This window comes from Microtus ochrogaster, linkage group LG4 (genome assembly GCF_000317375.1).
Source record: "Microtus ochrogaster isolate Prairie Vole_2 linkage group LG4, MicOch1.0, whole genome shotgun sequence".
Classification (NCBI taxonomy): domain Eukaryota; kingdom Metazoa; phylum Chordata; class Mammalia; order Rodentia; family Cricetidae; genus Microtus; species Microtus ochrogaster.
In genome coordinates, this window is record NC_022030.1 from 51393265 (window position 1) to 51412880 (window position 19616).

The 19616-nt window shown below is 45.4% G+C and overlaps 1 protein-coding gene across 2 annotated transcripts in view; it reads left to right on the forward strand.

Annotated features, from left to right (window-relative positions):
* Wdfy1 (WD repeat and FYVE domain containing 1) overlaps positions 1-14304 on the forward strand; it is a 56354-nt gene extending 42050 nt beyond the window's left edge. Inside the window, exons 7-12 of one of the 2 annotated variants that reach the window (XM_005361540.3) lie at positions 1928-2054; positions 2992-3097; positions 7750-7851; positions 9234-9364; positions 10386-10494; positions 11165-14304. In XM_005361540.3, the coding sequence (XP_005361597.1) occupies positions 1928-2054; positions 2992-3097; positions 7750-7851; positions 9234-9364; positions 10386-10494; positions 11165-11224 (635 nt within the window). In that variant the 3' untranslated portion in view covers positions 11225-14304. Of the gene's footprint in view, positions 1-1927; positions 2055-2991; positions 3098-7749; positions 7852-9233; positions 9365-9900; positions 10234-10385; positions 10495-11164 lie in introns of those variants that run through there. The other variant, XM_026786295.1, reaches the window with a different exon arrangement.
* The last annotated feature ends 5312 nt before the right edge of the window (positions 14305-19616 follow it).

The following is a 19616-nucleotide window of genomic DNA, read 5'->3' on the forward strand; positions in this document are numbered from 1 at the left end:
ATGGTTGTGAGCCACCATGTGGTTGCTGGGAATTGAACTCAGGACCTTTGGAAGAGCAGGCAATGCTCTTAACCGCTGAGCCATCTCTCCAGTCCCCCAGACCATGTTAAACAGACCTTTGGAAGAGTTCTCATTACTGTTCTGTTTATTTTATGAGTTTCCAGAGCAGTACAATTAGAGAACCACTGTGGGCTGCTCAGCCTTATACTTGGTCACCAGGCACTGGCTAATGACCTGGGAGAGTGAATCATAATATAAAACTCCCTGCGTCTGTAGCACATTGTGGCGGTGGGGCTCGGTGGAGGACGGGAAACTTTTTATATATGTGTGAGTGACACGTTGATTTCATTGACCATGGAGCTGAAATGCAATGTGGGTTTATTTGTTTATTTATTTATTTGTATTCAAGTGGTTGGATCCCATTTGTGTGAATCCTGGTTTGGGACTTTGAGGTCTCTAGCTTAGACTAGAGAACTGAACATTTGTTGAGAGGCTCAATAGTGTGTTTATTTAAGATGGTATTTAGGTGTTCAAGTGCAACAAGTTGGATGTATCATACACTTTCTAGCTAAGTTGTTTGGATGAAATAGACCTTCTGAGGTCAGGGACTCTGGGGGAAAGGTGAAAAGAGAAACGGATAAGGAAGCTGTCGCAGAGAAGCAGAGCTCCTGCTGAGCTGCCCTCAGATGACTTAGTGGTTTTCCTGTCAGATCATCTGTATCTGATATTTAGGTCACTGAAACACGAGGGGCACAGGACCCAACAGAATTCATAAAAAACAGATGGGGCCAAAGCTCATTTTGCAGAGGACTTTTTTGTTTTGTTTTCACTTTTGTTTTGAGGTTTATGTGAGAAACTGACTTTTCTTAACTGCTAGTAAAGGTGGCTTCACTAGTTTCTGTGTCCCTCCAGGAGAACTGTTTGTGTGTGTCACAGGTTTCTGTGTCCCTCCAGGAGAACTGTTTGTGTCGCAGGTTCAGCATTACTTTTTGTTAGCAGTTGTTTCCCAGGTCAGTAGTAGTGGTGGAAGACACTCCTGCAAGAGAAATCTTTAGAAACAAAACATTCTCCCAGGGCCATTCAATTTGATAAGCTAGCTAGAGTGTGAAATGTAAGGTTGGAATTTTTTTTTTTAAGGTGAACTACTTTGGTATATTTATTTTGTATCCCTGCAGCATTGTTTTTTTTCTTGAGGCATTAATTTAATTTTTAGAGATAAAAGCATCCTAGGGTAAATTTCTATAAAGTCTCATGAGTCTGGAATAACCTAGATTTATATTGTAATAAAATACCCACAGTAAACTACAGGTATTTTTCTTGACATTTTTTTCTCTCCAGAAGTTTTCTGAACTGATGTTTTATATCTAGCTGCTTTATAAATTATTGGTGGCAACAAAAAAAAATTTTTTTTGGTGTACCAATGAGTTTATTGGGGTTACTCCCAGGAATATGGATGAGGGGGTTACCTTACAGGAGCAGGGGTAACTCAAAGACAGTTGCATCACTGAAAGTCCATATGACTCATGACAGGTAGTACATAGAAGGAAGGCTCATTAAGATGCAGGAAGTAAGCAACTCACAAGTCTCTGGAAGTCCCAGAAGTTCCCAGGTGCACAGAACCCTTTTCTCACTCACCAGAGATATAAGATGGTTAAAAAGAGACGCCGCAGCCCGTGGAGCTGCCTGCAAGGACAAACTTTAAACCCTTTGAATTCAGAGCTGTGCGTCTCACAGTCACACCCTCATCTTCCAACTTTGGATGATGGACTTGCAATGTTTTCTCCGTGACTTGTGAGGATGTGGTTTGAATGACCCTTTTACGACAGAGGTAGATGTTTTATTCAAAGGTCCGGCTGGCAGTTGGGTTTTCCCGTCGCACACGTGTCCTGATGCTGAGTTCTGTCTGACCCTTCTCTCACGTGCCTAGGTAGTGTCGCCTGCCTTTGGTGGGACCCCATTCAGCGGTTACTCTTCTCAGGAGCATCCGACAACAGCATCATCATGTGGGACATCGGGGGACGGAAAGGCCGAACACTTCTCCTTCAGGGCCACCAGTACGTGACCATTAGGGGATGGAGGTCTGAGTCAGGAAAGGAGGGCACTGCTCTTCCCTCCTGCCTTCATTTTCATTGCTTTTGTCCTGAGTCAAAGCAAAATGGAGTGTGACGTGTTCTTCCTTGTTAGTGTAAAGACGTCACCACTCTTCTCCCAAGGAGTGGCCCTGTTGAAATACCTACTTAAAGCACCATGGATCGGAGACTGGAGGCAAGAACTTTGACCATGGCAGATTGTATTAAAGTACGGGGCTCCTCCTGAGCTGGGGACATAAGTGGTCTATTAAACCCTAAAATATGTCTCATTAGAAAGTAACAGGTGCATCAGTAGCCAAGTCCCTTAAGCTTTGATGTTGTAATACTTTGGGCTGCTTGTCCAGCCTGTGAAAAAGGATCCCTTTCTTTGCTCCTTCACTGTGGTTTTCTTTCTTCCTTGATGCTGCTCAGGCCATAATTGTTTACTGCAATTACAATCAAGTTGAAACTTAGCCAGGAAAAAGGTGCAAAAGTTACCAGGTCAGGAGATTGCGTGGCATCCAGGTCCGAGAGCCTTTGGGAAGAGGGCAGAGTTCTCCCTACGTGTGCACGTGAGTCCCCTGTGGCTGCATGAGAGGTGACTGTTCATGGCCCTCGTGGCCTCTCTACTTTTGCATATGAACTGCTTTCCAGTAAGAGTTATATTCTGTTTTGTTTTCACAAGTAAATAAACTGTGTGAAAGAGAGATTATGGTGATGGCCACAGAAAACTGCAGTTCTTACCCTTCTCTGACTTGCAGTTTTGATGACAGATTCAAAAGGAGCAGCATTTATGTTATAGAGAGTGAGACCTGGGTAGTGAGTGCTAAAGTAACCCCCATAATAGAGTAGAGAGGGCTGAGTTCTGGTGGGGCGTTCCCAGGTGTTCTGTGTTGACGTGTGACTTGTGCTCCGTTTGCAGCGACAGGGTGCAGTCACTGTGCTACCTGCAGTTCACGAGGCAGCTTGTCTCCTGCTCCTCAGATGGCGGAATTGCAGTGTGGAACATGGACGTTAGCAGAGAAGAGGTAAGAAGCAAGAACATGGCCGGCAGGTCAGAGGAGAGCCCTTTTCTGACTGCTCAGTTTTCCACCTTGCAGGTTGGCAGTCGAATAAACAATCCCCCCTTTCTCACGGCTCCATCTGTGAATTATTGTCTAACAAAGTTCTTTTAAATTTTAGACATTAACCTATTTTATTTGCATGTGTGTAAGTGTGATGTGTATCTATTGTGTTCTTGTGTGTGCATGGGTGCAGAGCTTTCTTCTTACTCTCCTCCATCTTAGTGGTGGAGACACTAAGGCTGGCGCTCACAGATTTCACTAGCCTGGCCAGGCAGCAAGCCCCAGGAACCCAAGCCTCTACCTTCTCAGCAGTGGGATGACAGGCATATACCATCTGCCTGGCTTTTTGTGTAAGTGCCTAGGTTCTGAACTCATAGGGAGCACCTTGCTGGCTCAACCATCTCTTCAGCCCTCTCTGCCGTGCCATAACCTGCCCCGGGTGAGACTTTCTGGTGTTAATGGGCAGTGTTTAGGTTGAATAACGGGAGGACTCTTTGCAGCCAGCAGCTTTCTAACTCATCCAGGGATGGGCCCATGGAGGCCTTTTGAAGTATTCGTGCAAGTCCGGAGCATTTCAGTTTGGAAGCTCCGAGAAGGATGTCGCAGGACAGAGCTAGGCGATGGTCATTGCAGGAAAACTGTGCCTCTCTTCTCTGCTTCTATCTTGTGCTGCACTCTCCCAGTGAGTCCATGCTGATAACCGGTTTCTTTTTTGGCAACCTGATTTTTAGATTTCATTGAGCCACTTAACTAGGTGTGAAGCCTTGTTTACATAAGTCCCTTAGTCTCTGGGTGTCTGCTTTCTCTTCTCCACAGTGAGATCATTTCCTAGGGTGATGTCTAGGCCTCTTCCATTTCTTTAGTGCTGTTAACTGTCTGTGCAGGCTCCCGTCATCCTTTTATTTTAGGGCACACTGCAGTGAGTGCGCTCGACCTTGTCCGTGTGCGGTTCTTCACTTACTCGCCCCATGCAAATTTCTGAAAATAGATTCCGGGGGAGGGATGTGTACATCCAGAGGCTTTTTATAGCTGTCATCAGATGGTTTCCAGGCGGGATTTCCTGCTCATCTCTGCTAGGACCGGGGCAGTCCGTCTTTGCTCAGTGACAGCTGTGGCTTGTGATGTTGATAGCAGAAGTGGATTCAGAAGGGCGATGGATGGGAAGGAGTGTTTCACTTAAAGGGACCTTCACCAAGCTTTCACCACGGAGTGGCCACACAGTCTGGCAACTTAGGGGAACATATGGTAGATGTGTTTTGATGTTCTATGGTTTTTGAATTATGTGTACATGTGTGTGTTGTGTTGTGTGTGTACTGACTTATGCCCTACTCTCTTCCCTTTGCTTTGTCCCCTTGAGACGGGTCTCTCACTGAACGTGGAGTTCATGGTTTTTGCCTAGGCTGGCTGGACAGCAAGCGCAAGCAATCCTGTCTCTTTGTTGACCACCCCTCACTGGAGTTACAGATGTGTAACTCTGTGTGATGTTTACTAGAATTCTGGGAATCGGTTCAGATCCTCACGCTTGTACTGCAAGGCTCTTACTCACTGGGCCATCTCCCCAGTGTTGGTGAATCCTTTTTGATGCTGCACTGTAGCAGGTATTATCTTACATGATGTCACATGTGTTTCCTATACTGTCCTGTAGGTCATTGTGCAGTTCAGTGCACCCCATGTGGGTGCCGTGTTAATCCAAAGTCCCCTGGAAGCTTCTATGAGTGGCTCTGCTTTGTGTTGCCTCATAATAACCGTGGTTCTCACTGCGTAGATTTGGGTTTTTAGTGTGTCCCTTAAGTGCTAATCAGGAAGTTGTCTATAGGAAGCAGTAGCGACAAACTTGTTTTCAGCTTCCTACCCACAAGAAACGTGTGGGCAAGTTGAAGAAAACAGACTGCCCCATAGCTGATAATATGTGATCCTAATGCAGAGGCGTTCTAATTGCTAAGTTTCCTGGCAGCCTTGTGTGGCAAGCCAAACAGGAAACTCTGGTTACATGGCTGCAGTTTGACTTCTAGTTTGGCACATTCTAAAAATCTTTTGGTAAGGCTTGGAGTGGTGAATTGTACAACATAGTGTAGCACCAGCTTTGCATGGCTCCATGAAGGCTCTTCCCTTGCAAAGGTCTCTCAGGGCTGTGCTCTGCATTCCTCAGCCGCTGGTTGTATCAGCAAGAACAGCTGACGTGCTGTTCGATGTCCTGGGTTCTTGGTCCTTCCTTCCCCAGTCCTGTTCTGAGAGAGCAGAGGTGAGAGGGAGGATGCATTTCCTGTTTGACCAGGGATAACTGCTGGGATGCTCTCACAGGTTGAAGCACCCCGATCTCAACACACCTTTGTTTTCCTTGGTGCATTCTTTCAGAAAATGCAGTCAGAAAGTGGGAGTAGTACCCCTCCTTTAGGTGACATAATTGTGAACTTCAGTTGCACATGTAGGAAAAGGAAAATACTGTCCTGCCTGTCAAGGTGCTTCCTGTGTGGCGGAGATGGCTTCCTGTTAGTCATCTCTGGAAGAGGGGTAAAGCAGTTTGTACCCAAAGAGGCTTTATTTTTAGTAGATACTAACTTTTTTCTAGCTAAGGACTTGCAGTGCTAAGGTGAGCAGCCTGCTATCTGCGAGGTCTGACCCTGCCAGGGATCCATAGAGTGTTCAGGTCTTCCTTAGCCGGGCCCAGAGGAAGAAGGGCAGTTCTCCAGTCCATTCTGCTCACCCACAGTGTCTCTGGAAGTCACCTGTTCATCTTGGCTAGACTATTCCTAGCCCCCCAAGGCTATTAACTCTCTGTGGCCATCATCCCCTCCCAGAATAGAGCATGTTTGATTCCCTTCCGGTTTGTAATCAGGACTGTTCCTTTTTGGGAGTGAGTATATGAAGTATGAATGAACAAGTAACAGTACTTAGAGAATGTTTAAGCAAGCAGACTTCAGAATGTGTGGTACTGTACGCATCAGTACAGTGTAGATGAGTTAGCACTTAGTGGCCATAATAAAGTGGGATTATTCTTTTTTCCTCTGATAATTTTTTATTACTTTATAAATAATAGGAATCAAAATTTCCACTTCCTTCCCTCCTCCCACTTCCCTCCCGCTCCCCCACTCACCCTTCCTCCTCCAGTCCTAAGAGAGGGCAAGGTACCCTGCCCTGTGGGAAGTCCAAGGCCCTCCCCCCCCCCTCCATCCAGGCTTAGGAAGGTGTGCATCCAAATAGAATAGGATCAAGTGCGGTTATTCTTGCACTTTCTTTGTTCATATTAGACAGACGGAACAGGATGCAGAGAAGATGTAGATGTCATAGTGCTTAGTTAATATCCTCTTCTCCGAGCTGAGGGTGTTACTGAATGGTAGAGCATTTGCTAAGTGTGGGTGCTTAGGCCCTGGTTCACCGTCCCCTCATTGTGCGCTTTCTTAAGACAGAGTCTCCTGTAACTCACACCAGCCCGGGAGTCTGTGTGTGTAGCCGAGCATGGCCTTGACCTCTGGGTCTTCCTTGGCTTCACCGCCTGAGCACTCGGACACAGGCATGCATCGCCACATCTGACTTCATCATGCTGGGATCAAACCCAGGACCGTTCCATCCTGGGCAAGTGCTCAGCATTGTCCTTGGCCCTGCCTTGCTCTTCTTTGCTCTTCTCAGTGCGGACAACCCCTTTCCTCTTTGTACAGCTGTCACGAAGCCACGTGACTCATAATAACTTAGGGTTTAACACCGACTTCGTGTATTAACAAAATTAAGTTAAGGATTTTCTTATATTAAAGTTTGTTCCAACCCTATTTCTGCACTGATTATAGTTTTCTATCTCAAGGTACTAAAAGTATATTTTATATTCCCCTGTGCTCCTCTGCCCCTAGTTCAGCAAAGTAATACTCAGTCTTAGTCCATGGCTCTCAGAGACCAGAGCTTAGCTGTCATTCTCCAGCACCATGGTCTGAAGCCCCCATGAAACAGCACTGGGAAGGGCTGTGTGGCAGCTGCCAGTGTATGGTGACAGCACACTCACTGGTCAGCAGAGTTCGCTGTCCAGTGAGGACACAGGATTCAGATGAGGAGTGGACCTGATCCTGAGGACTAGGCAGTCCAGGGAGTGGTAGTTAGTCTGTCTGGCATGATGCCCACACAGAACAACTAGAAGTTTCTATTTTGTTGGTCTGTCTTACAGTGGCCCTATAAGAGATAGTTCAGGTTGCACAAGAAATGGGTTTTATTCAAGTGGATATAGATTTCAAGTAATTTTAGCATGAAAAAGAAATATATACAACCATCCTTAAAGAGTCAAAGTATTTTCTTATCTGCAGGTACAATTTGAACAACTCTGTAAGCACTGTTAAAATGGTTACGATTAGTCAGAATTCAAGCGTGAGTCAGGTATGGTGGTACACACCTATGCTTGTAGCTCTTGAGAGGCAGAGACGGGAGGGTTGTTACAAGTTCCAGGCCAGCCAAACTATACAGTGAGACTGTCTCCTAAAACTGACCAAACATAAAAACAGCAACAGAAAAATCTGTATACCATGGTATTGCTCATGGCAACCTCAGCTAAAATGCATTGTGGAATTTAAAAGAAATATTAACTCTAGAAAGTTGTAGAAGTCTGTACTCATGTCTGAACTCTGTGCTGCCCCTAGGCTCCCCAGTGGCTGGAAAGTGACTCCTGTCAGAAGTGTGAGCAGCCCTTCTTCTGGAATATAAAGCAGATGTGGGACACGAAGACGCTGGGGTTGAGACAGGTCAGTAGCTAGTGTTTCCTCACCCTCTAAGGATTCTGTGTCTCGTCATCTTTATCACTAATTTGGGTTTTTAGAAAATCATGCTTTGCTCTTACAAACGCAGTTGATTCCTCTATTGTTTCTCTTGCTGCTGTGTAACTGATAACGAGCACAGCCTGTCCTGGGGCCGGACAGACCTTTTCCCTAACTGCTCATCTGCTTGTCTTGAATTAGAAAGCTAGAGGTGCCTTGAGACGCTGCAGAATCTGTTGTGAAACTGTGGGAATTGCTTGCATTTGGCATTATTTCTTATTAGAGTCAGTGTTTCATATTAGCCAAGAATAAAATTAGAACAATGAGGAAATTCGATGAGTCTTAAGCTGTCACTAGCAGGTAAGTAATGGCCCTTCCCAGGGCGCTCTCTGACCCTGTGACTATCAGTTCATCCATTCCTGTTGTGCCAGTATAAATACACCTGGAACATTTTTATTAAGGCTCTCTCAAATCTCTCTTACACTTTTTTAAGTTAAGAAGCATGCCCCCAGGAGCCTATTACTGAGTTACTGATAGCACGAGATGCTCGCTCGCCCATGTGATGCCTAAGGCCTGCAGTGGGATGCATTCCTGCACAGCCTCGAAGGTGGTCGCTCACTCAGGCCGAGCATGAATTTGGGCAGCTAACCCAGAGTGTGGTGATTTCATTCACCGTCAGTGGTGAGGGATTAGCCTAACATTTGTGTGTGTGTGACTAGCTTTGCTTGCTATCACCCAAAGAACTGCCCCGTAAGGCCCCATCCAGACTGGCATCCCAGACTAGGCCTCCTTTATTTCTAATTTCCCTGAAACACTCTGAAATAACCAAGTCTGTGGGATGCTTGTGTAGTGGGGATAAGACAGTACAGTTGGTATTCCTTCTGAAGAAAACATGGAAGCGTGGGTTTCACTCTTATGCATTAATAATTAATAGGACAGAGAAAAATGGTCGCCAGAGGATTAGCGGTCAAAGTCTGCTAGAGTAATAATAATCGGAGTGGTTTTTAGCGTTCTGGAGTAAGCTTATTTCCTGGATCAGACTTTGAAAGGTCAAAAGAACGTTATTCGCCTGTACAGATTATTCTAGGCTCTTTTCTTTCTAGCATCTCCAGCAGTTGGGTTCCTAAAAGAAGTTAAGTTTGGTTTGAATGTTGTTGCTTATCGTAGACAAAACACTATGGAACAGCAGACATAGCTGTTGTCTCGCAAGCAAGGAAGTTTATGTTTTTGAGACTCTTGCCTGTGGAGTGTCTCAAGTGTCAGTTGATGGTGCAGTGAGCATCAGGGGTATATGAAGCGTATTCTCCCTGGTCCTGTTTCCCTGCTTTTCCATGAATCAAAACTAACCCTGCCTCCCTCTCCCCTGGAAGCATCACTGCAGGAAGTGCGGGAAGGCCGTCTGCGGAAAGTGCAGCAGCAAGCGCTCCAGCTACCCAGTCATGGGCTTCGAGTTCCAGGTCCGGGTCTGTGATTCCTGTTACGACTCCATCAAAGACGAAGAGTGAGTGCCGTTGGCATTTGCCTAACTGTGTCCCAACCCTCTGTTTGATGGGCATTGAGGACAGCCTGAGGAAGGATCTAGGTTTCTACCCATGTGCATATCTCTTTGGAACATCATAAACCATTTCTGTTTTGTCTGTTTTTAATTACTTTTGTTTATTTGTGGGTTGGGCACGTGTGTGTCACAGCTTGGCTGTGGAAGTTCAGGGACAGCTTGTAGAGTCTATTAGAGTCTCTTAGAGTCTCTTCTTCCTAAGAATCAGACGGCTGGAAAAATGCCTTAACTTGCTCAGCCATTTTGCCAACCCACATAAACCATTTTGAGGAGACGTTCCTCTCCTAGCTTTGTGACTTTTGGTTGCTACTGTTGATCTCAACCTTCACCACTGGCTGGGACAAGTTTTTTTTTGAGTACTGTGAGGGTGGTTAGGGGTAGTCCAGCGGCTAGGGCCCGTCTCACAGGACTTGATGCAGAGACATGTTCTTGTATCAGTGGACAGCTCCGCTGAGCTAACTGACCTTTGGCCACTCATGCAGATGTCGTTACTAAGAAGACTGTAAAGACCTGTGCTTTCTGTGGATATTCTGAAATAACTTCATCAGACACAGTGCCCTCATGTGGGCAGATCCTTAGGAGAAAAATCACAGTTATCTCTCCTGTCTTCTTGAGCCAGAGCCGTAGCAGCAGAGGCCTGTGTGATGGTCAGGGAGCTGATGGGAGGGAGTGGTGCTCCGGGCTACTGAGCGGAGCCTCATAGCTCTTATGGGCGGTCGAGGTTCAGGGGCATTTCTCCTGGAACTACAGTTACAGACAGTGGTGGACTCCACTGACCCCAGGTCCTACTGGAAGAGCAGCCAGTGCTCTTAACTGCCCAGCCATCTCTCCAGCCCCCAGTGCTATGTTTTTTAGAAATGAATGTTAACACCATTATTGTATGTCAGCCACCTATGTTGCTGGCGGATTGCTGCTCTTTTAGCTCAGGTACAGTCAGTATGTTTCAACAATCCTTCCTCTTTGTTAGTCGGACTTCTCTAGCAACATTTCATGAAGGAAAACACAACATATCCCATATGTCCATGGACATTCCAAGGGGACTAATGGTGACCTGTGGGACAGATCGTGTGGTAAAGGTAAGCTGGCCTGTTAGCATCTCATTTGAGATAGAGCCATCCTCACGCTGTGAATGGGCTTCAGGACACTCCTGAAACCATTGCCATTTGCCTTTGCTTTCTAGAATCAACTGCCTGCCTGCTCATAGCCCCGGTGACTGAGCAGATGGCTGTGATTTCCTGCACCCTGAGGGGAGTCACTCTGGGTGTTGTTTGGTCCTGATGGTGAGGACCAGGTGCCCTTAGGTCCTGTGGGTTCTGAGCTCTCACCTGGCTTCCATCTTTGCCCATCCCTGTCTCCAGCCTTTCCTGTCTTCTTGGCTAATGTTCCTTTACACCCTCTTCAGTTTGTGAAGAATCATCACGTATATTTTAATTAATCTCCAGTTCATAAACAGAACTTGGAAGTAAATGTTTTAAACTCAGTTGAGTGGTAAAACGGAAATATTTTATATTCTTAGACATTATAGTAGACTATTATGACATTGTTTTCAGGTTTCAAGATGCTACCTAGAAGTGTTTTTGTTGTTATTGTTTGGGTTTGTTGTTGTTATTGTTTGTTGTTGCTGCTGATTTGTTTTCAGTGTAGTTAGTGACCTCCATTGCTTTATCTGTATGTAAGTCTGTCAGTGCTTACTCTTGAAGTGAGAGCCCATGGTAAGTGTGCCTTCTCCGTGTCCCTTCCTTGTAGATATGGGATATGACTCCTGTGGTGGGCTGCAGCCTGGCAACTGGATTCTCTCCACACTGATGCTGAAGCTGAGTGATGTCCGCTCCACCTTGCACACGCACAGTGACTTCCACAAAACAAAACCCTTCATGTAGCTCGACAGCCACTGTCATGTAAATGGACAGTAACCACCTGAAAAACAAATCAATATTTTTAAAAAGAAAAAATATATATTTAAGTGTGTTTTTGGGGTATTTGTGGAAATTATCTGTGGGGAATAACACCTGAAGGGTCCGTCCTTGGTGGTCCCCTAAGGAATAGAATTTCCTCAGCACAACTGCCTCATGAACATCGCACCAGTGGGTAAGGGGAAGTAATCCAGCAAATGAAGGTTTTAGGGGGAAAATTTTAACAAAAAGCTTAATGCTTACTTCACTGCAAACCTGTGAGCACACTGGAGTCTCATGAGAGGGTCCTTGGAAGCCCCTGCGGGCACTCTGCTGTCCAGGCAGATGTTGGAGGAAGGGCTTTCTGTCTTTCTCCGGGGGAGTTGGTAGGATGTTAAGAAACTCCAGCTTCCTCCCTCCAGGCTGGCCGTATGTGAGTGAGTATTCTCCACAGCGAGTTGCTGAAGAACCTCTTCAAGGTACCTGTTCCCGTCAGGTCGAGCCACGATCTGCTCTTGGCTTTGGCTCGCTGCAGTTGTTTCTCATGTGTATGTCTCTACAGTTGACACACAACAAGACAGCCCACAATTGTCCCTCTCTCCCACACCTGCTCTGTGGACAAAGCTTTTTTATGGTGCTGTTGTACAAGCCTCCTGACATTTTTTTTCTTTTCTTTATAGCTAGTCATGACCCATGGCAAACCCAGCTCTCCCAGCATGGTGGGGATGGATGCCATCAGCCTGGTCCGTGGAAAAACCCAGTCTTGCTAACAGATACATTTGTAGTCCCAAGATGAGTCCCGTGATATGGTAGCAACTTCTGCCCCTCAGAAAAAGTCCTCTGAAGCTTTTATAGTATGCTGTACTTGTGACTAGTTGTTGTTCATGTTTCATAGGAAGAAATTGGTGGCCCTTTGCCAGAATTATCAGTCAGGTCTTGTAGAGTAATCCCTAACTGCTAAACCACTTTTCATGTTTGGAAAAGCTGTTGTATAAAACGCATTTTCAAAGTTTTTGACCAGATAACCGGGATGAGGAGCTGAAGTGGGTTGGAAGGCCTGCAGTGAATGTTCAGATGTTTATGTATGTTGTGTTAACTGTAGCACATGAACTGCTCCAGTAGAACTGCGGGAGACAGTGGAAAAGGGCCTGCTGCTTTAAAGGCCAAATAGTGAATGGCCGCAGTACCTACGTGACTCTTGCTAATGTCACTGCTGCTCCGTGCTGGGTTACATCAAGATCAGGGAATAGTTTCTAAGAGGCAGTAAAGCTATGATGTCTCAATGGTTGTGACACAAATGAGGGAAGGAAAGGCAGCCAGGCATGCTGGGTTCTAGCTTTGCAGTGACAGCTCTTGTCTTCAGAAGTAGGACCAAAAAGTTTGTGTTGCCCCTTTTAGTTTTTGTGTTTTGTCACCTTAACTGGTGATCCTTCACCAGATTCCGCTTACACTCCGGAAGACGTGTGTTGCCAGTGTGCTTTGCACAGGAGACTGAGCGATGCTCTGGAACCGCCATGTCGAATGTTCTCCTCGGGCTGCCCTGTCCGTGGTTCTGCCCTTGCAAAGGGATACAGGTCTGAGGAGTCCTGCCCTGTGGAATAGTGCTGAGCCCTGTGTGCTTTTGTTTTTCTAAAGACGTCTGTAAAATGTGACTTTTGGACATCTGTGGTAGATTAAACTCTATATTTTTCAAGCTTTTTTTATTTTTTATTTAGAAAGCCTCTTGTTATAAAACCCCGTGTGGCTTAGAGAGCATGAGGTTGGTTTGAGCTTCTAAGGGGCTAATAGATATTAAGGAAGAAATTTGTATTTAAGGGCAAATTAGGGCAGGGGACCTTAGGAAGGAGTGCAGACTGTTTGACAATGCATTTCGTTCCGCAGTTGGGCCTGTGATCACGTCATTCAAAAATAGTCATGCCATTCTCTTCCTGTGTGTTACACGTCAGGTAGCAAATGGGGTCATTTTTTTATAGAGGGTGAAAATTATATTCTCAAGTTTACTGACTGGGCACATGAGGAAGGGACAGTAAGGCGCATGCTTTTTGTCTTATTTGGACTCTGTTGCAAAATGGGTCACTTAATATAGTTCCTCAAGGAACAGCTACCATCTTTCCTATCCCAGAATTCTCAAGTTGATGTGTAAAAACAAGGATCAAGAAGTGCGGGGTTAGAGGAGAGTCTGCTTAGATCTAGTGTGTAACGAAGGGATGTCAAGTCTTTATTCTCATCATGGTCTTCAGTGGTCCTGTGTTAGTTGTTCCCAGTGATAGCAGTAGGCCTGTACGTTGGTAGAATCTACTTAGTAGTCACTAGATCGTAACAGTTTACTCTTAACGTGCTGCCTAGAAGACGTCACAAACACTAGCTCTAGATCCCCTCACTTTGTTCTCCCTCACTGTGATTCAGTTTGTTAGCAGCTGTATTTATTCAACTGTCAGAACTGACCCAGATATACAGAAAATAGGAGAGCAGTTCAGACCCAAGAAGATATTTTTGAAAATCAGTGTTTCATTAAAGTACTATTGATATCCCCTAAATGATAAGAATCCAGTTACTATTAATGAAAACAATCTGCTCATTATAATGGGAGGCTTAACAAATATGTAATACATGCTAATTTCTAAAAGGAGCTGATGTTTAATTGTTAATTGTGAGCGGATTGTTGAATGTCTCGTCTATTTTCTGCAGTTTACTATACAATAACGCTTTGAGTAAGTTGAACTTTAATTGTACAGCAAATTTCTATCGACGAACAATTTAAAGTGTTTCATTCTGTAGCCTTTATTGACTTGGGAAGCAAAAGATGACATAAAGTAATTCAACTTGTTCTTGTATAGCTGTGTTTCCATATAATGCTGTGCTCTGTGTATCCCAGAGAGGCTGAAAATTTTGTTCTTTTTTATTTGTGGGTTTGTTTTTGTGGGGCTTTTTTTGTTATTTTTTTCTTTTTTTGGAGAATATGCATATAATAAAATCTCCCTTGCTTGTTATGCTGCTTGCTTCGTGTGTGTTCTGTTTGGTCTGGGCACGGTACAGGACATGTCTGTGTTTGTGTCACACTTAACTTGGCATTCCATGTGCTCTGGGCAAGTTACCTGCATTATCTTTAAATTCTAGTACCACCCCTCAAGTTTATCTTCCATTTGCATTTTACAGGTGACAAAATGAAGAAGAGTCTGTCCTTCTGTGTCTCTGTCTGTCTGTGTGTCTGGCTTAAAGGTGGGCGCCTTCTCCGTGCCCCATCCTCCAGTGCTAGCGTATCATACCGTGGCAGGGGAGTGTAGGAGGGTAGTGCTCTACTGGAGTTGAGAAACTTTGGTGAATCCCCAGTTAGTGTAGCTCAGGATAGCTCTGCACAGAGCTGCATCGAGAAGAGAGATCCTGGCTCCGGCTCTCCTGTGCCTGCAGCTCAACCTTGTGAGGTTAGATACAGTGAGTCAGAGCCAGGAAAACTGAATCCTGAGCTAATGCCGTAAGATGTTGGCCTGGCCAGTCAGGTTACTGTGTGCTTCTCAAAACTAGATCTCACTGTCTTTCCTCTCAGCATCAAACCAGCTTTATGGAAGAAAATGACTTGGGCATGGCAGCACACACTCCTAGTCCCAACACTTGGAGGGTTTAGGCAGAAGGAGCCTAACCACCCAGAAACTGGAGGCCAGCCAGCTGCGGGAGACTGTCCCAGAGAGCAGACAGTAGAATAAGGTTCCACTAAACCATACGAAGCACAGTGCTTTTGAAGCTCAGAGACGGCCCCAGTAAGCTTGCATCGTATGTCTTTCCAGTGTTTGCGATACATTACCATTTCTCATCGCTGTGCACGTTAGACTGTGTGTTAACTTGGCTCCTGCTGCAATTGCGTGTCTCTGGGTCCCTGAGCTTTGCTTAGCAGTAGGGAAGAAGCGTCTCCTTGTAGGTAACTGTTGTGATATGGAGCAGCGGGCTGTGTTCCTGCCGCCCCGGCTCATGGCTGCCTGGCTGGCTTATGCCCCGAAATAATTACACGGAAACTGTATTCTTTTAAACACTGCCTGGCCCATTAGTTTTAGCCTCTTATTGGCTAGCTCTTACATATTGATCTAACCCATTTTTAATAATCTGTGTTGTCCACAAGGTGGCTCAGGTTTTTAAGTGGATTTAGTCCATCACGTTGGGCACCACTCTGTTCTGATATGGAGTGGCAGGCTGTGTTCCTGCCGCCCCGGCTCACTGCTGCCTGGCTGGCTTATGCCCCGAAATAATTACACGGAAACTGTAATCTTTTAAACGTTGCCTGGCCCATTAGTTTTAGCCTCTTATTTACTAACTCTTACATATTGATCTAACCCATTTTTAATAATCTGTGTAGTCCACAAGATGGCTTACCAGGAATGATCTTAACCTGTGTCTGTCTGGAATGGGAGAATCATGGCGGCTGCCTGACTCGGCTTTCTTTTTCCAGCATTTTGTCTGTTTATTCCACCTACCTAATTTTTTGTCCTATTAGGGCCAAACAGTTTTTTTTTTTATTAGTTAACCAATAAAAACAACAGATAAGATACAAGACCCACCTCCATCAGGTAACACCCTATTGTGACCGTTTCTCCCACAGTAGTCATGGGAGTGCATGAGCCATCCATAGAACGCTACTGCTCTGGACCTAAGCTGCTGGCACACCTGCCAAATGCTGGAAGTGGTAGGAAGATGGAGGTACCAGAGGGATTATGAAGGTGGAACCATGGAGGCTTGCTGAGGTGTTTCTGATCTTCCTAAAACAACAAAGTCTACTTTGGGGTTTCTGCTTGTCATGGGAGTGTTAAGAACTTTGCCCTCAGCCTCATGCTTGTATGGATGCTCTACTTCTTAAGCTGTTTACACAGAAAAAATTACAGGCCTCCCTATGAAGAGCTAGTATCTGTCTTTTTCCCCTTAAAACTGGACCAGCTTTAGTGAACTTGGTGACTCACCAGGCCAACCTTGGTAACTGGGAAACTGGTAAAAGGAATTATGCGATTTTGAGGCTAGGTCAGAAAATGCCACACAGTTCACATCTGTCTTTGGGAAACCAGACAGTTCCAGATGGCAGCCAGCACAACACCCGGCCTCGTGAGTGTCCCATCCTGGACGTCTAGTGCCGCTGAGCGTTCAGGTCATTGCAGATGCCACCAGCAACATCTGGAACATCACGAGGCAACAGGAACATGCACCATGGTGGGGTCCTGCTCCCAGATTCCTGACCCACAAAACTCGACAATAAAATGGTCTTTCAGCAGTGATGTCCCGATCATGGCGCTGCTGTCTCCAGAGTTTCTCACCAGACTACCAGCATGCAGAGCTGTCCCCCACGAAGCAAAGAAAAGCTGTGCCCACAGTGATAGAACACAGATGAGGGGCTCCTGCAGAGAAGCCAGATGCTCCTCCATAAACTGAAGCCAACAGGCCAAAGCCCTTGCCATCTTTCCCTTAAGATTTCTTACCTCTACATCCCAGGTTTTTTTGTTAACCATATTGATGCCAGTTTTGAACAAAGCATAGGATAATCACACTCAGATTATTACATTGGCTAAATATAGAGGGACTAGTTTTTTTTAAGATTTATTTATTTATTATGTATATAATGTTCTGCCTGCATGTCAGAAGAGGGTACCAGATCTCATTACAGATGGGTATGAGCCATCATGCCAGTGCTCTTAACCTCTGAGCCATTTCTCCAGCCTGAGGGACTGGGTTTTTACAGGTTGGTAAATTATGCACCATGAATTCAGAATGTTTTGAGTCACTGAATTCTTTCTAATGAAGGAACTATTTACTACATAGGGTTTTTATCTTTTAAACATTGTGTTTTTGTTGACACACAGTTCACTTGTGGAAAAAGCATTGGGCACAAAGTGAAGTGCTGTGATAAAGGTCCATTCTTGCACAGGGAAAGAGTGACCTAACAAATAGGTCATTTGTACAGTGTTCCAGAAAGTAATGAATGGAAGGAAGCAAAGAAAAAGGGGGCAAGCTTCTGGGGATGGAGGGTAGATGGTGGGTGTGGGGAAGGGCAACTTGCCAACTCAAATTCTGATCGCAGTGACACATGGACAAAGAACTCGGAGGAGAGTGAGGGAGATAGCAAAGCCGGAAACAAGGAAAGAGGTCTGGGGAAGAGAAAAGAGCTGCTGTGTGTGTGGCCAGTGAGCTATGAATTAAGCCCAGCACAAATTTGTAAACTTACTTGAACCATTCAAGCTATCTCTTCTTTTGTACAATTTAAAACACGTGGTTACAAAGTTCTCTTGCGTGAACTTTGGACACAACAGTGTTGTGATGTGCTGTCAAAGGGGCTAGACATGCCTGGGAAAGCAAGGAATCCAGGCCCTCACTGCATGCTGCATGTGTCTGGAGAAAAGCAATGACCTAGAGAGGGACAAGTGAAGGGGTGTCTCTCCAAAGCCTTTACAAGCTCGGAGTGGGTCGGGGGCAGGGCTGGGGGCTTATCATGCAGGGACATTGCAAAACCCATGACTTTTCCTAAGTGTAGCAGCCTGTTGTGTGTCAGAAGGTCTTGGGTGCCAGACCAACATGATTTGACTTGCGCATTGTGGGTAGGTCACTCTGGCAGCTGCTCCATAGTATGTAAGGGGTACGTGTACAAATGGAGGGCGCTAAAGAGGCTGTGGGGTGGTCCAGGTGAGTCTAGGATGGGGTGACAGAGGAAGCACCAGGGAATCTTGTGTTGGATATATTTTGGTGGAAGCATTTGCATGACTTCCTGATGCTCTGGATAGGAGAAATCAAGAGTCAAAGACAATTGCAAGGTTTGGCCTGAAAAGCATCACGGTCTGAGTTGGAGAAGCCACTGGAGGCAGAGAATGGAGCTGCAGCTTCCAGCCAGTCTGCAGAAACCAGGACCACAGAGACGGGCAGGTCGAGATGGAAAAGTGGTGGACAGAAGACTCATGGTTCAGTGGACCTGTTTAGGAAATGGGGATTACGCTGAACTGAAGCCCTAGAGACAATTAGGCTCTTCTGTTTGTCAGTTCCATGGTGCACACATAGCACCCTCACAGTGTTAGATGTCCTTCGTGGGATACAGGAGGGTGTTGCACCCTCCCTCAGCCCAGTGTGTTTAATAATTTCTTGGGCCTGAATGTTCATATGTAGTTTTAATAAGCCTGTGTGTTCTTATAGCCCAAGTCTACCTTGGTGATTTATAGGTGTGGGAATAAGTTAACAGTCTATGTTTCATGGGTAATGCTGGCCATGTGTTAATGCCTACATGCACAGTGCATAGTTATTTTTCACTAATTGTTTGTACTTAGGATGGAGCCAAATGCTGCTTCTTATCAGTCATCCAGGGTGTTGCTGGAGTTGTTGGTCTAGGTCTGAGCTCAGGTAGTCCTGGCCACGATCCCTGTTATACCAGTTGAAGAGACAAGTAACAGTGAAAAGTAGAGAAAGGAACTTTATTCAGTGTGCTCACATTGTGAAGGGCAAGAAATGGGAGTCAAAGCCAGGCATGGTGGCATGGGCATGCACAGACAGATCTCCATGAGTTCTAGGACAGCCAGAGCTGTTTTACATAGATACATACACATACACAGGAGGGGGATCCAGTAACTCCCAAGTACAATTTTAGTGTACTAACACGCTAACAAACATGAGGTTTAGATTTAAACAGAGCATAAGAGGTATACGTAGCTAAGCAGTCCTGGTCAAGGTATGGTCCTAACTGTCAGTCATCCATCATCTCTGTGCCATGTGTTTTACAAGATAGACATCAGGTAAGTTGTCAGTATTGTATGAAGTCATCCTGGACAACACATTTCTTCTTTTGCTGTCACAGAGCTTCAGCCCTTTGTACTCTCCCTTATAGGAGAGCCCTTGGGAAAGTTTAGTTCTTTAGGGTTCATTGTTTCAACAGCTAGACAGCACGATTGTCTCTCTTTAAAATCTCTTCACTCCTGCCTGGATGGTGACAAGCCTGAAAGATGTTACAACACAGGGAGTGGCTTGCCTCGCTGCTTCCTGACTGAGTTCTTTTGTTGAGTTTAAGGTGCCACAATAATTAGATTACCGTTGCGCTGATGAAATCCTATGATTAAACTTATGAGAGAATTTGTTTTAGAGAATTCATGATCACAGGGACTGCATGGCATGGTGGTGGGAACAGGAAACTGGCTAATCACATTGTTAGCCTCACACCGGAAGTGAAGAATCAGGAAGCGCAGGAATGCTGTAAACCCTCCTTTAGTAAATTCAGGTTTCTGTTTGTTTGGTTTTAACTGTTATGTCTCAAATATAACTTGTGAAAATCAGCAAATGAAAATTATCATTCATATATA